The following is a 12,243-nucleotide window of genomic DNA, read 5'->3' as shown; positions in this document are numbered from 1 at the left end:
TCTGAGAGTGTTTTTCAGATTTAGGCCTAGTTTGATCCTTCGAAGTTGTAATGAATAAGACGATAAATTAACATGGACATAGTATTATATTTAGAATGATAAAAATGACAGATGGTAATTTTTTACATACCAGTAGTGCTTTTCCATCTTCAGGATTCAAGGCTTCAAAGCACTTCACATCAAGGAAATCATTCAACCATTCACAAACACTCATACACCAGTGTGTCAAGTGAGGATGAGGTGTGCTAAGTGTCTTGCCCAAGCTGGAATCTCACTGCCAACATTCAGATCAGAGGACAAATATATCAATTGAGCTACTGTCGAATGACTAGCATTCATAGATTAAGATTAGTAGTATGTAATTTACTCCCATAACTTTATTATTCTTTTTCTGTCTTATGAGAGGGTAAAAGGTTTGAGAATAACTCTCCCCTTCATGATATATGATATAATTAATACTAATATAATGATAAGGAAAATAATGTAAATCTATCACGCTCATAGCACCATAATAAAACATATTATAGATCTATGATCAGGCTCATGGATCTATAATAAAAACTTGATAGGATTCTGATTGGATTCTTTCTTTGTTTTTTTTTAATTTTTATTTTATTTTTTTATGATCACGTGGGACTGTTTACAAACTGTAGCCCCGCCCCCTTACTCATCAGACAGGAAACTACGGAAGCCTTTTCACCCAAAACCAAACATGGCAGCCACAGCTCCAGACAGCTAACAGAACTAACACAATGTGGTCGTTTTAACGCTTTATTTCACTAATTAAATCTTTTGCAATGCAAATGCATTTCCGATTACATTAAATCACCTGTAATATGCGTAGCATTTATGAATCCCCGCCGGAGTTTTCGATAGGCCGTGTGTTATTGTTATTGCCGTGTTAGCCGTGAGCGATGGACGCGCTGAGCGCCCTGGAGGATGAAGTGGCTCTGGAGGGTTTGGACGGGATCACGCTGCCGTCTCTGTGGCTGCGCCTGGAGGACAGAAAGCCCAAGTTCCCGCAGAAGATCGACCACTTCACCAAGGCGTTCCTCTGGATTTCCCTGGTCCACAACCCCGACATCAGCTTCTACGAGCAGCCGCAGGAAAGGGACGATGTGGAGCTCTACGACAGGTGAGGAGACAGGAGAGGAGACATGAGACAGGAGAGGAGACAGGAGAGGAGACAGGAGAGGAGACAGGAGAGGAGAGGAGACTTGAGACAGGAGAGGAGACAGAGGAGGACAGGTGTGTAGCTCTACGACAGGTGAGGAGACAGGGGAGGAGAAGAGACAGGAGACAGGTGAGGAGACAGGGGAGGACAGGTGTGCAGCTGTGTGACAGGTGAGAGGACATGAGATGCAACAGAATCTGAAGGTAGATTTAAGAATGGCTATATTGAGTACCTGTTCTTCACTGATATTAAAGCAGTTGTCAAATCTAGATTTACTCATCCTGGACAGAGAAGCCCATGTCATGACCAATGTTACATCTATAAAGTTTACAGTTCTGTGAATCCTGATGAGCTCCAGAGGTGCTGCTCTAAGCCCTGGATGATCCTCCTCGTGCAGTGTGTGTGTGTGTGTGTGTGTGTGTGCTGTGCGTGTGCGTGTGTGTGCTGCACTGGATCAAACTGAACAGATCACTGCACAGGTCTTGAGTATCAAGTATCATCAGTGTATGATTGGTTCATTAAGAACTTGTATTCCTGTTCTGGTATGGTGAAGCATATCGAGGGTTTTCCTCAGTCTTGAAATTGAGTTTTTAAGTTTTTGGAAAATAAATGTGAATTTTAGAGCCAGAGTTGCTTCTGTAGTGTTCATAGCTCCATTATAGTTTAGTAACAGTTGTATTTAAAATGCTGCAGTGTGAAAATCACTATACATTACATTTGTTATTAAACTGTCCTTGTCTTGTGTCTTTTCCAGGTTCCAGAGCGTTGACCCGGACACAGGCATAGAGTTCAAAGGTCACTCGTTTGAGAACAGGAAAGATGTGTACCCTGCACACTTCATCATGGAAAACCCAGATGGGATCCAGGGCTCCTGTGTGTTCTTTACCCAGAGGAAAGATGTCACCAGGCAGATTCGCTCAGCCTCCTTCTCCCCTCTGCTCAGCCTGGAGCAGGCCTGGGACAGGTGCCTTTCTCACTACAGCATGGAAACATGCTCTAGAAAAGACTTAGTAGGATGGGTACCACATGGGTTTGGTGTTACATTCTAGGGTAGCAACTAACGATTATTTTAGGAGTCAATTAGTCAGCGATACTTATTTTGACTAGTCAACTCATCTTTTGACTGAAACTCAATAAGGTACAGAAGAACTCCCCCAAGTTCCTGTCCATCTCTTTTATTGAGTCATTAATACCAAATTGACCACATGTTTCTGCCGCATCCTACATGTATCACAGATTAAGAAGTATGTGTGTCTGAAGTACACAGTGGGTGTGTACTGGTGGCGGTGAAAACTGGGGTAGATCAGAGTAATGACATGTTGAATACAGAAGAATAAAGATTACTCAACTAGGTATGAATCACTCTAAATACAACAGTTACAATGAGAAGGGAACAAATGTGACATGGTTAAAAGCTCTAAAAAGTTAATTGTGCAGAATAGGTGTAATAGATAATGTAGAATAGTGTAAAAATCTGTAAATGTGCAGACCCCCTGACAAAAACAGCCGTGGGGATCATTGCTACAAGTCTGCAAAGTTGAAGTGTTGCTCCTGGCCTCATACCCCCTCTGTGTGCTCCATGTGCTCTGTGTGCTGCTCAGGTTCGGCAGGAGGCTGGTGGTGGTGGCCTCTCAGAAGGTGCGTTTCCGGGCTCTGATTGGGACAGAGAGCGACCCGGAGCTGAAGCTGTCTGATGAGTCGTACTGTGTGCTGGAGCGGGTGGGACGCTCCCGCTGGCAGGGGGAGCTGCAGAGAGACCTCAGTAACGGACCCTTCAAGTAAGACACTCCATCTTAGATTTATCACATTATTCATGTCAACAGCTTTGCATTCATGTTTTTAGATGATAGACTACTTGAAAAATTTTTGATCTTAATTTACCTGATGTTTTTTTCATGTAACAAAATAAAAATGGTCTTGCCTCAGTACAGATATATTGTAAAAGCAGCTATTAGGCTCAAAATGAGACCGTTGTGTCCTGTCTGCAACTGATTATAACATTTCAACGGAAATAAACCGGAGGAGGCCTTCCTCCAAGCCAAATAGTAGAGTCAGGTTTGTGGAGATGGAAGTAAGCTCTCAGTAAGGACAAATATGTTTGTATGATTTGTCAGTGCAATAAACACATTCATAATGAAAAAACTTGAAGTCTATATACTGTATTTTACGTGCTATTAGGCGCTCTGGATTATAAGACGCACTGTCATTAAATGGTCTGTTTTTGAACTTTTTTCACAAATAAACCACACCGGACTTTGTGGCACATTGCACTAGCTTTTTCAGTTCCTTCCTCCGTTCCGTTCTTCATCGGCGTGCAGTGATGAGTGTGTCTGTGGGTGTGTTTCGCTGTGCGGTCGCTGTCTGCTCTGTGTGTGTTTGCGTGTGCTGCGGGTGGTGCGGCTTTGTAGTTTACTGAAGTCGTGGTGGGACGCCCGAGTGGATTCGTGCTTGCAGGGGGCGCGGTCGTTTTTTGATAGGGTTAGAGGCTTAAGAGCACGTCTAATAGCCCAGAAAATAACGGTAAACATTAAAAAACATCAAGATCCTCTTACATATGTCTCCTTTAAACCTGTTTCAAATATTCATGATGAGTTGTAGATATTCTGATGGTAGTGCTTGTGTTTGGATCACGTGCCGGGAGTACCACACATATGGCAGTGGTGGGGTTTGGTTAAACAGCTGCTCCTGTGTTGTGTTGTCCAGGATCGAGGCACGTAAGATCCACTACCTGAGGAAGTCCCTGGTGCATCACAGCCTGGTGACAGTGCAGTCCCACGTGTGCCGTCTGAGCACAGGCACTCAGCAGCACTCCTGTCTGCTGCTGCTGCGCCGTTTCCACGTCAACAGGTCTGTGCACCAACACCAGCGACAGCACCACCTTTTACACTCCTGCACTACAGCTGTGTAAATCTAACAGTGGTTTACACATTCTACAGTGTGATGATGTCATTCTCTCAGAGGGGAAACTGAAATATCCATTGAACCTGATCCCAGTGATCCAGAACTCACTGTGTTACAACAAACATCTGCAGGGACTTTTATGAGCTTTTATCCATGTTAAAATGCTGTTACCTCATCAAAAACATACCTGGAGTTGTTTTGTTTCATTCATTATTAGTCTGTCTACATCTCCAAAACTCAAAATGCTCCTGAAATCTCACGTAGTGGTAGTTTTCAAGTTAACAGCTACATTTTAACTTTTTGTTCAGTAGAGAGATGCAATTCCAGGTCTGAAATCAACCAAATGACTCTTGTGAAGGTGTGTGGAGTTTAAAAACACAATGGAGCACTTCCTGTATTCCCACATGACATCACAAGGTGTTTTCTGTTTGAGAGAAGAACTCATCCGAAATATGCAGAGTGTGTGTTATACATGTGTGAATGAAACAAAACACAACTCCAGATCTCCTGAATCTAATGTGGTCTTTCTCCTGACCTGAGCAGGAGGAGTAAATATGACATCCTGATGGAGCGAGTGTCCAACATCCTGGAAGCGTCTCCTGGGCAGCATTGCACTCAGATGGCCCTCCGTGAGCACCTGGTGAGCAGCTCCACACAACTCCACCAGGCAAATTCTCCACACTGCTCCTCCACACAGCTCCTCCACACAGCTCCTCCACACAGCTCCTCCACACAGCTCCTCCACACAGATCCTCCACACAGATCCTCCACACAGAGCTCCTCACTCCTCCACACACACACAGCTCCTCCACACAGCTCCTCCACACAGCTCCTCCACACTGCTCCTCCACACAGATCCTCCACACAGATCCTCCACACAGATCCTCACACACTCCTCCACACAGATCCTCCACACAGATCCTCCACACAGATCCTCCACACAGATCCTCAACACAGCTTCACTGCACAGCTCCTCCATACAGATCCACCACACAGCTCCACTATACAGCTGCACCACACAGCTCCACCACACAGATCATCCACAAAGCTCCTCCAGACAGCTCCACAAAGCTCCTCCACACAGCTCCTTCACAAATCTCCTCCACACAGCTCCTCCAAAGCTCCTCCACAAAGCTCCTCCACACAGCTCCTCCACAAAGCACAGCTCCTCCACACAGCTCCACACAGCTCCTCCACACAGCTTGATTGATCATGTCACATTGTGCTTGTGTGTAGAATGTGGACGAGCGCAGTTTTAAGAGGATCTTCCAGTACATGAAGGCCTCCAAACTGGTGGAGATGTTCACCATGCCCCTGCAGGACCTGGACCCAGAGTCTGGACCCTGCCTCAACAAGAGAGGTATGACTTCTGCTGTGAGAGCCACATGGTTACATCTGCCTGTGGTGAACCTCAGTATCATGAATACAATGTCTGAAGAATGAAAAAAAAGGACTGATTAAAGTTCAAAGTGCTCATGTGGCATTGTTTTCTGATCTACAGTATGTTCTAATGTTGTTTCCTCATCACAAACACACCTGGACTTGTGTTTTGTTGCATTCACACATGTTTAACACACAAACTCTGCAGATTTAAGCTGAGCTCCACTGTGTTTTTAAACTCTATGTATTTTCACTAGAATCATTTGTGTCATTTCAGCCCTTGAATCTCTTTGAGTTTTAGAGATGTAGACAGGCTTAAATAATGCAGGGTTACTCAAACATGTGTGAATGAAACAAAACACAACTCCAGGTCTATTTTTGAGGAGGGAACAACATTATAACATGACTTAAAGCTCACAAAGTGCATTTTGTGTAATATAGGACATTTAAATACATTGATCTGTTTATATTCATGACAATACAACATGCAAAAAAGTATATATGTTTAATGCCAAATTGCTCATCTTATTTCAAACTATGGGGCCATAATTAGAGCACAGAGGGACAGTGTAGGTTCCTCTCTTCATGCAACTTTATCAGTGCCTCAGTCCTCCGTTACCGTATTTTTCGAGCTATTAGGCTGCGCTCTTAAGCCTCCAACCCCATCAAAAAACGACTGCGCGCCCCACAATCCAGAGCGCCCTATACACAAATCCACTCAGGTGTCCCAGCACGACTTCAGTAAACTACGAAGCCACACCACCCGCAGAACACACAAACACACACGGAGCAGACAGCGACCGCACAGCGACACACACCCACAGACACACTCATCACTCCACGCCGACGAGGAACGGAATGGAGGAACGAACTGAAAAAGCGAGTGCAATGTGCCACTTCTAGACACAACTGAACAACTGAGTCACTGTGAACACACCGACAACCCGTTGGTCCCAGACAGCCCCCTCCCTACACGCCACAACTGAACAAAGCCCAGAGTCACCGTGAACGAACAAACAAACAAAACCACTCACCCATCACACTGTTGTGTTTCCTTTAAAGTTCAGTGCGGTTTATTTGTGAAAAAAGTTCGAAAATAGACCATTCAATGAGAGTGCACCTTATATATGCCCGTAAAATACGGTATTTCTTTTTTTTTTTTTTGCATCTATTTCTTTACACATTATTTAATACAAACCTCATCTGAGTGAATGTTGTATTAGTGTAGCCATATGTGGGTACTACTGAAATTTTACTTTTTAGTCAAATTTGCACTTCTCAGAGGAGTTTTCAGAAACTACCGTGAAAAACACCCGCAGCCACACTCATCAGTCCACACGGACGAGGAACGGAATGGAGGAACAAACCAAAAAAGCGAGTGCAATGTGCCACAACTGAACAATGCTGAGAGTCACCGTGAACGCGCCAAACAAAGTCCCACTGACCCATCCAACTGTTGTGTTTCGTTTAATGTGCCTTATAGTGCGGTTTATATGTGAATAAAGTTCGAAGGTAGACTATTTAATGACAGCGCGCCTTATAATCCAGAGCGCTCTATAGTGCGGAAAATACAATACTTTTACTCCTGCTTGAGCAATGTAACAGTACTTTAACTTGAGTTGTTGTTCTCATGGCAAATACGTTTACAAGTGAAATCCAAATTCTTGGACTACTACTTTGTATATCTCCTTGAGTAATACTATTTTGAAGTATTGAGCATTTTACTTGAGTACAGTTTTTAGCTATTGGACCATCAACTGACGAAGAAATGTGGGGAATAAATGTGTCCTGTAAATGTGTTTTTAGGGAACAAGGTGCAGGTGCGCTGCATTAAGCTGCTGAAGCCATTCTCTAAGAAGAAGGTTCCAGATGAGGATGAGGAGGAGGAAGACGAGGGGGCACATGTGCGTCCTGAGGGGCTCATCATGGAGCGAGATGTGCTGTCCCAGGCCTACAACATGGGTAACTCCACACACTCAACATTTACAACTCTATCCTTTTACTGCATTTATAAGTTGTCATATGTTTCTCCACTTGCACGAGCTTCTTAACTTTCTGAGGGCAGCATTATTACCATGTACTGACAAACAAATATACTTTTACAGTAGTACACTTTGATATAAAAACATTTCATTATACAGAGGCGTATGAAGTCACTGTTCTGGTTAAGGGCCTGTCATCTGCTGGTCTCCATGAGGATTAGGGATGGGCATTCAATAAAATGATCTTAATCGATCGTCGGGAGAATTAAAGATAGATTATTGATTAATCATTAACGTTTTTTATATTAAAATGATCATCATTATTATTACTATCTGTACTACTAATCTGCATAAATAAATTAAATTTTACGACATATAAAACATAACCACTCTAGAGCCACATCAGCCCGTTTGACATTAGAATGTGTTTAATGCAACTTTGTGCCAGTCTCACAGAAACCAAACTTAAAACCACATCACTAATTTGCATAAACTAAGCAAAGAAAAAAAAAAAAACAGCTCTTGTGTCGCTGATGTGGCACGACTCAGTGGAATACAGGTTAGTGTGACCATATTTGCGTTTGTCAAAACCAGGACACTGTACGGGGGGAGGGAGGTTGGGCCTCCTCATCGACATTGAGCGACTCTCACCCGGTAAAACTTTTTCATGTTTTTAGGTGTCCTGGTGAACTTTTTCCCACTGGACACCGAAACATGTGCTGCTTTGTACACTGTGCACGTAGCCTCACACTTGTCAAAAACGCAACGGAAAGAGTGGAATTTCTTGTACAAATCATTGTTAAATACACATTTGTGCTTCGGTACGTTGCAGACTGACCGACTGTCTGTGTCTTGCTCCTTCTGAGTGCAGAGAGACACATGTACTGACCCGTTTGTCCCCGGACACGGACGTTTGGTCACCCTACACTACGCACAGCAACCTACATTCAGTTTGTCGATTAAAATGAACATAATCTATGAAATTCTTAATGATCAATTATCGATTAATCGACTAATCATGCCCATCCCTATTGGGGATAGTATTAGTTTGTCCCAGTTTGTGCTCCTAGGAGATCAATAATGTTCTTATTAATATTCACCAGTAATTGAATAAACACAGGATGAGAATGTCACCAAATACTTTTTATTAAATTGATTTGATCTAGTGTAGAGTCATAAATAGCACTAAACTAATGCCCTAAACTACTGCACTGTGTTGTGTCTTTGCTGGTTTAGTGGTGCTGAGTGGGACCAAGGGCCTGACCTGTGTGGGTCTCGGGGCCAAAATGAACGTGGGCAAATTGGAGAGGAGGATGATCTGCAGACAGCTCGAGAGGGAGGGAGTCATCAAGGTGAGACGTCTGTAGCTCCTGAACACAGAGGAGCTGTGTGTCCAATCACGTACTAATAAAGCCCAGAGAGATCATCGCCGTGGTAACCTATAGTAAACCATGTTATGACGGATGTTACTCCCAAACTTATGCAAAGAAAAAGGGAGCTGGACTTTTGAATAAATTTTTTTTTTAATACTAGGATAATGACTGACTACATTAGTAGAATATGCAAATGTACCATTATACACTGAAGCCCTTTATTCAGTAAATATTCTGGCCTTGTTTTTCCAGTATTTTCAGTTATGCTCTTCCACAACTCACAAGATGGTTGCCGCAACTGCCACTGCAACAGAACCACAGTCCCTCTAGTCTTTTTAAGTCATTATGTGTGCCAGTTTGAAGACCAAAGCTCACAGCTCCTCTGTCTATCTCTTCTCATCTGTCTGCAGGGCTTCATGGAGGACATGGGTCGACAGAGGACCACCAAGTATCTAAGCCACAAGTATGTACTGCAACTTCTACTACGTACAAACATCTTTTCAACACTAACGAAGGATTGCATTCCCCTCTGTGCTGTTTGTACTCCGAGTTAAAAGCACCTTTCCAACTCTCAGCTGACTTTCATAATTAAAGTTCACTGTAGCCATTATCAGTGTATTATTCATAATCAATAAATAATGCTACTGAGTAAAACTAATCTGCCTAATGAATTATTTTGAACCATATCATGTCTATCCCACCCCATGTGCAAAGAGGATATGATCTGAAGTGTATTGCTTGCTTTCTGATGTGAGGTGGCCTAAACAATAATGGAAAACTTGTATTTTTTCTGTTTTGGAATTAGATTTGCAGTGTTTATGTTTAATAGTAGGATTTACTTTAAAGGACCCATGTTACACTATTCTCTGTCTTCTATGTTTTAATGTAGTTTCCTCATCACAAACAAACCTGGAGTTTGTTTTGTATCATTCACATATTTAACACACAATCAGAAAACACTCTGTTCTACCTTGTGTCATGTGGTAATACAAGAAGTGCTCCACTGTGTTTTTAAACTCTATACAGCTTCACTAGAATCATTTGAGTGATTTATTGTCTCTCTCTACTGAAAAAAAGGTAAAAGGTCAACATGAAAACTACCACTTCACAAGGTGGAACCGAGCATTCTGAGCTTTGGAGATGTAGACAGACTAATAATAAAAGTTACTCAAACACGTGGGAATGAAACAAAACACAGCTCCGGCTAATAACATTCTAACATGGCTTAAAACTCACAAGAGTGAACTTATCTAAAGTTCACATTTGAGAGCATCTGAAATCCAAGAATCCAGAATTCAAATAGTAATTATAGTAATTTGGTTGTGATGTACCCTGCAGCCTTAACGTGTGGTTAGTTGTTCCATCATTCAGAGCAGACTTGAGCAGTTTTCTGATCATGATCTTGTCCTTGTGTCTCAGGTGTGTGGAAGTCAGCGATAAACTGCATCAGTTTGTCAAAGAACATGAACGCAGCCAGCTCCTGTGCTCCAGCAGTGCCCCGGACTCCCCCAAGCCCCTCTCCACCACCAAGACTCTGTCCAACATCGACATGTGCCGGACGCCCGCGCTCAGCAAGAACAAGGTGCGCTCCCGCACTGGCACCAAGAGTAAGGGCCCCAGAGAGGAGGAGAGGCCCCCAGACACCACAGTGGAGCAGGGGGAGGAGCCAGTGGCCTGTGAAGATCCTGCTCCAGGTACATCACAGTGAGAACAGAGGGCATTTTAAAGTTTAGGAGTATTGGATAATTATAATGCACCATAAGCACCAAAAGCATGTTTTAAAGATAATTAAAAGCAAAACATTTTTAATGTAACAGATAAGTTAACAGTATATCGTTCAGGGGCAGTTTGTGAAAAGTTACACAGCGCAGCTATAGGGTGAACTTCTCTGGAGGATGGTCATCCACCCTCGGTCTCCATAGAAATATTCCTTTGTGGATGTTCTATTGTACAGCATTACACTTGTCAATTTTGCTTTTTTTCTATCACCATGGGGACAAGCACAAGAAAAGTTAAATAGTGTTTCCTCTTTTTAAACTGTGTGTTCTCAGAATCCTTGACGGCAGCAAAGGAGGACCTCCCCTCAACTTCTCCTCAGGCTGAAGGAGCCAAAGACACTGCTCATGTGACTGTAGTAACAGACGTGCAGCCTCCTCTGGTCTGTGTTTCAGCCCTACTGTATGTACTCCTCTAGTGTAGCCCGCATGACAGAAGTGACCCTATCTCTCCTCTCTCTTCTCTCCTCTCTCCCTTTTCTCCTCTCTCTGTGATCTCTGTAGCCCCCCTCCAGGAACCACGAGACTTGTCGTCTTCTCAGGAGGAAGAACCTCATTGTGGAGGCCATTCAGGATCTCAAGATCTTTGAAGGACTTTACCCGTGAGTACAGATTCTTAGTGTGTCTGACTGAGTAGAGTCCCAGATTTAAAATGGTTTAGTCCTATTTGTTAGCACAGTCCTGTTTCAGTTGTCATGTTGTCTTGGTGTAGTCCATTGCCTGACCAGCCAGTCCCTTCTACATTCTGGTTGAAAGCATAAGAGTTTGTAACCAGACCAAATGCCTGTCCTAATGTTGGACGGTCCATCCACAGCTGCTCATCTGTCTCACATGTCTCTCAAATGCAGAAGACATCTCCTCTCCAAACTCTCTTATTAAACTGATCACTTCTTTTACCTGAGATAAATAAGTTTGGTGCTTCAGTGGTTGATTCTGTAGAAATCTGTGCTGTTTCTCAGTGCTATGCATTATTTTTCTTCCTTTTTTTACTCGTAAGCTGCCGTGTTTGTTTAGACAGACCGTACCTCTCTCTGACTGGTTAATCTGCCTGTCAATCATGCCATCTGAAATTAGTGATACAGGACACTGTTCCAGACCCACATGTCTTTGTAAAGTCATAATTTATTTGTGTCCTGGAGTTACGTGAAAATATTTAAGATGTTTTTGAGGCGTTTGTTGTCCACTATATAGTGAAAAAACCTGATGTACAGTGCATCTCTCCTGTTAAGGTAAATGTAAAAATTGTGCACTGTCCCTGTCTCAAATAAATGAATAAATAAATAAATAAATAAATACACTATCTCCAGGCTGCAGAGGATCATCAATGCTGAGGAGAAGCGCCTGGGGTTCAGCACCAAATGCTGTAAGAAGACTATTCTCCGCCTGGTCCAAACTCTGGCCCGAGAAGGTCTGGTCAAACTCTACACCACCACAGTCATCCAGGACGGGCTCACCAGGAAGGTATGGAGGACCCCACTCTAATGCACCAGTCAAATTTCTCTCCACACATATTTGAAGCAAGATATATGGGATTATGTAGCAAAGAAAAAACAAATAGCTCCACTAAATATTTTTATATTTTAAATTCACATCCACTCTTTGCTTTGTCGACAGTGCTGCAAACCCTTGGCCTTCTCTCAGTGAGCTTCATAAAGTCT

The 12,243-nt window shown here is 43.0% G+C and overlaps 1 protein-coding gene across 1 annotated transcript in view; it reads left to right on the top strand.

Moving 5' to 3' along the window:
• Positions 1–699: 699 nt before the first annotated feature.
• LOC110157783 (general transcription factor 3C polypeptide 1) overlaps positions 700–12,243 on the top strand; it is a 44,562-nt gene continuing 33,018 nt past the window's right edge. Inside the window, exons 1-13 of the mRNA XM_020922164.2 lie at positions 700–1,135; positions 1,929–2,138; positions 2,776–2,952; positions 3,878–4,021; positions 4,619–4,715; positions 5,312–5,435; positions 7,262–7,417; positions 8,674–8,789; positions 9,221–9,273; positions 10,230–10,504; positions 10,862–10,968; positions 11,090–11,187; positions 11,893–12,046. Of these exons, the coding sequence (XP_020777823.2) occupies positions 915–1,135; positions 1,929–2,138; positions 2,776–2,952; positions 3,878–4,021; positions 4,619–4,715; positions 5,312–5,435; positions 7,262–7,417; positions 8,674–8,789; positions 9,221–9,273; positions 10,230–10,504; positions 10,862–10,968; positions 11,090–11,187; positions 11,893–12,046 (1,932 nt within the window). The 5' untranslated portion in view covers positions 700–914. The remainder of the gene's footprint in view (positions 1,136–1,928; positions 2,139–2,775; positions 2,953–3,877; positions 4,022–4,618; positions 4,716–5,311; positions 5,436–7,261; positions 7,418–8,673; positions 8,790–9,220; positions 9,274–10,229; positions 10,505–10,861; positions 10,969–11,089; positions 11,188–11,892; positions 12,047–12,243) is intronic.

Source organism: Boleophthalmus pectinirostris, unplaced genomic scaffold (assembly GCF_026225935.1).
Source record: "Boleophthalmus pectinirostris isolate CB_2022bp ecotype Guang Dong unplaced genomic scaffold, ASM2622593v1 HiC_scaffold_22, whole genome shotgun sequence".
In the NCBI taxonomy this organism is placed as follows: domain Eukaryota; kingdom Metazoa; phylum Chordata; class Actinopteri; order Gobiiformes; family Gobiidae; genus Boleophthalmus; species Boleophthalmus pectinirostris.
Note: the sequence above shows the minus strand (reverse complement) of the source record. Positions and strands in the feature narration are given on the sequence as shown.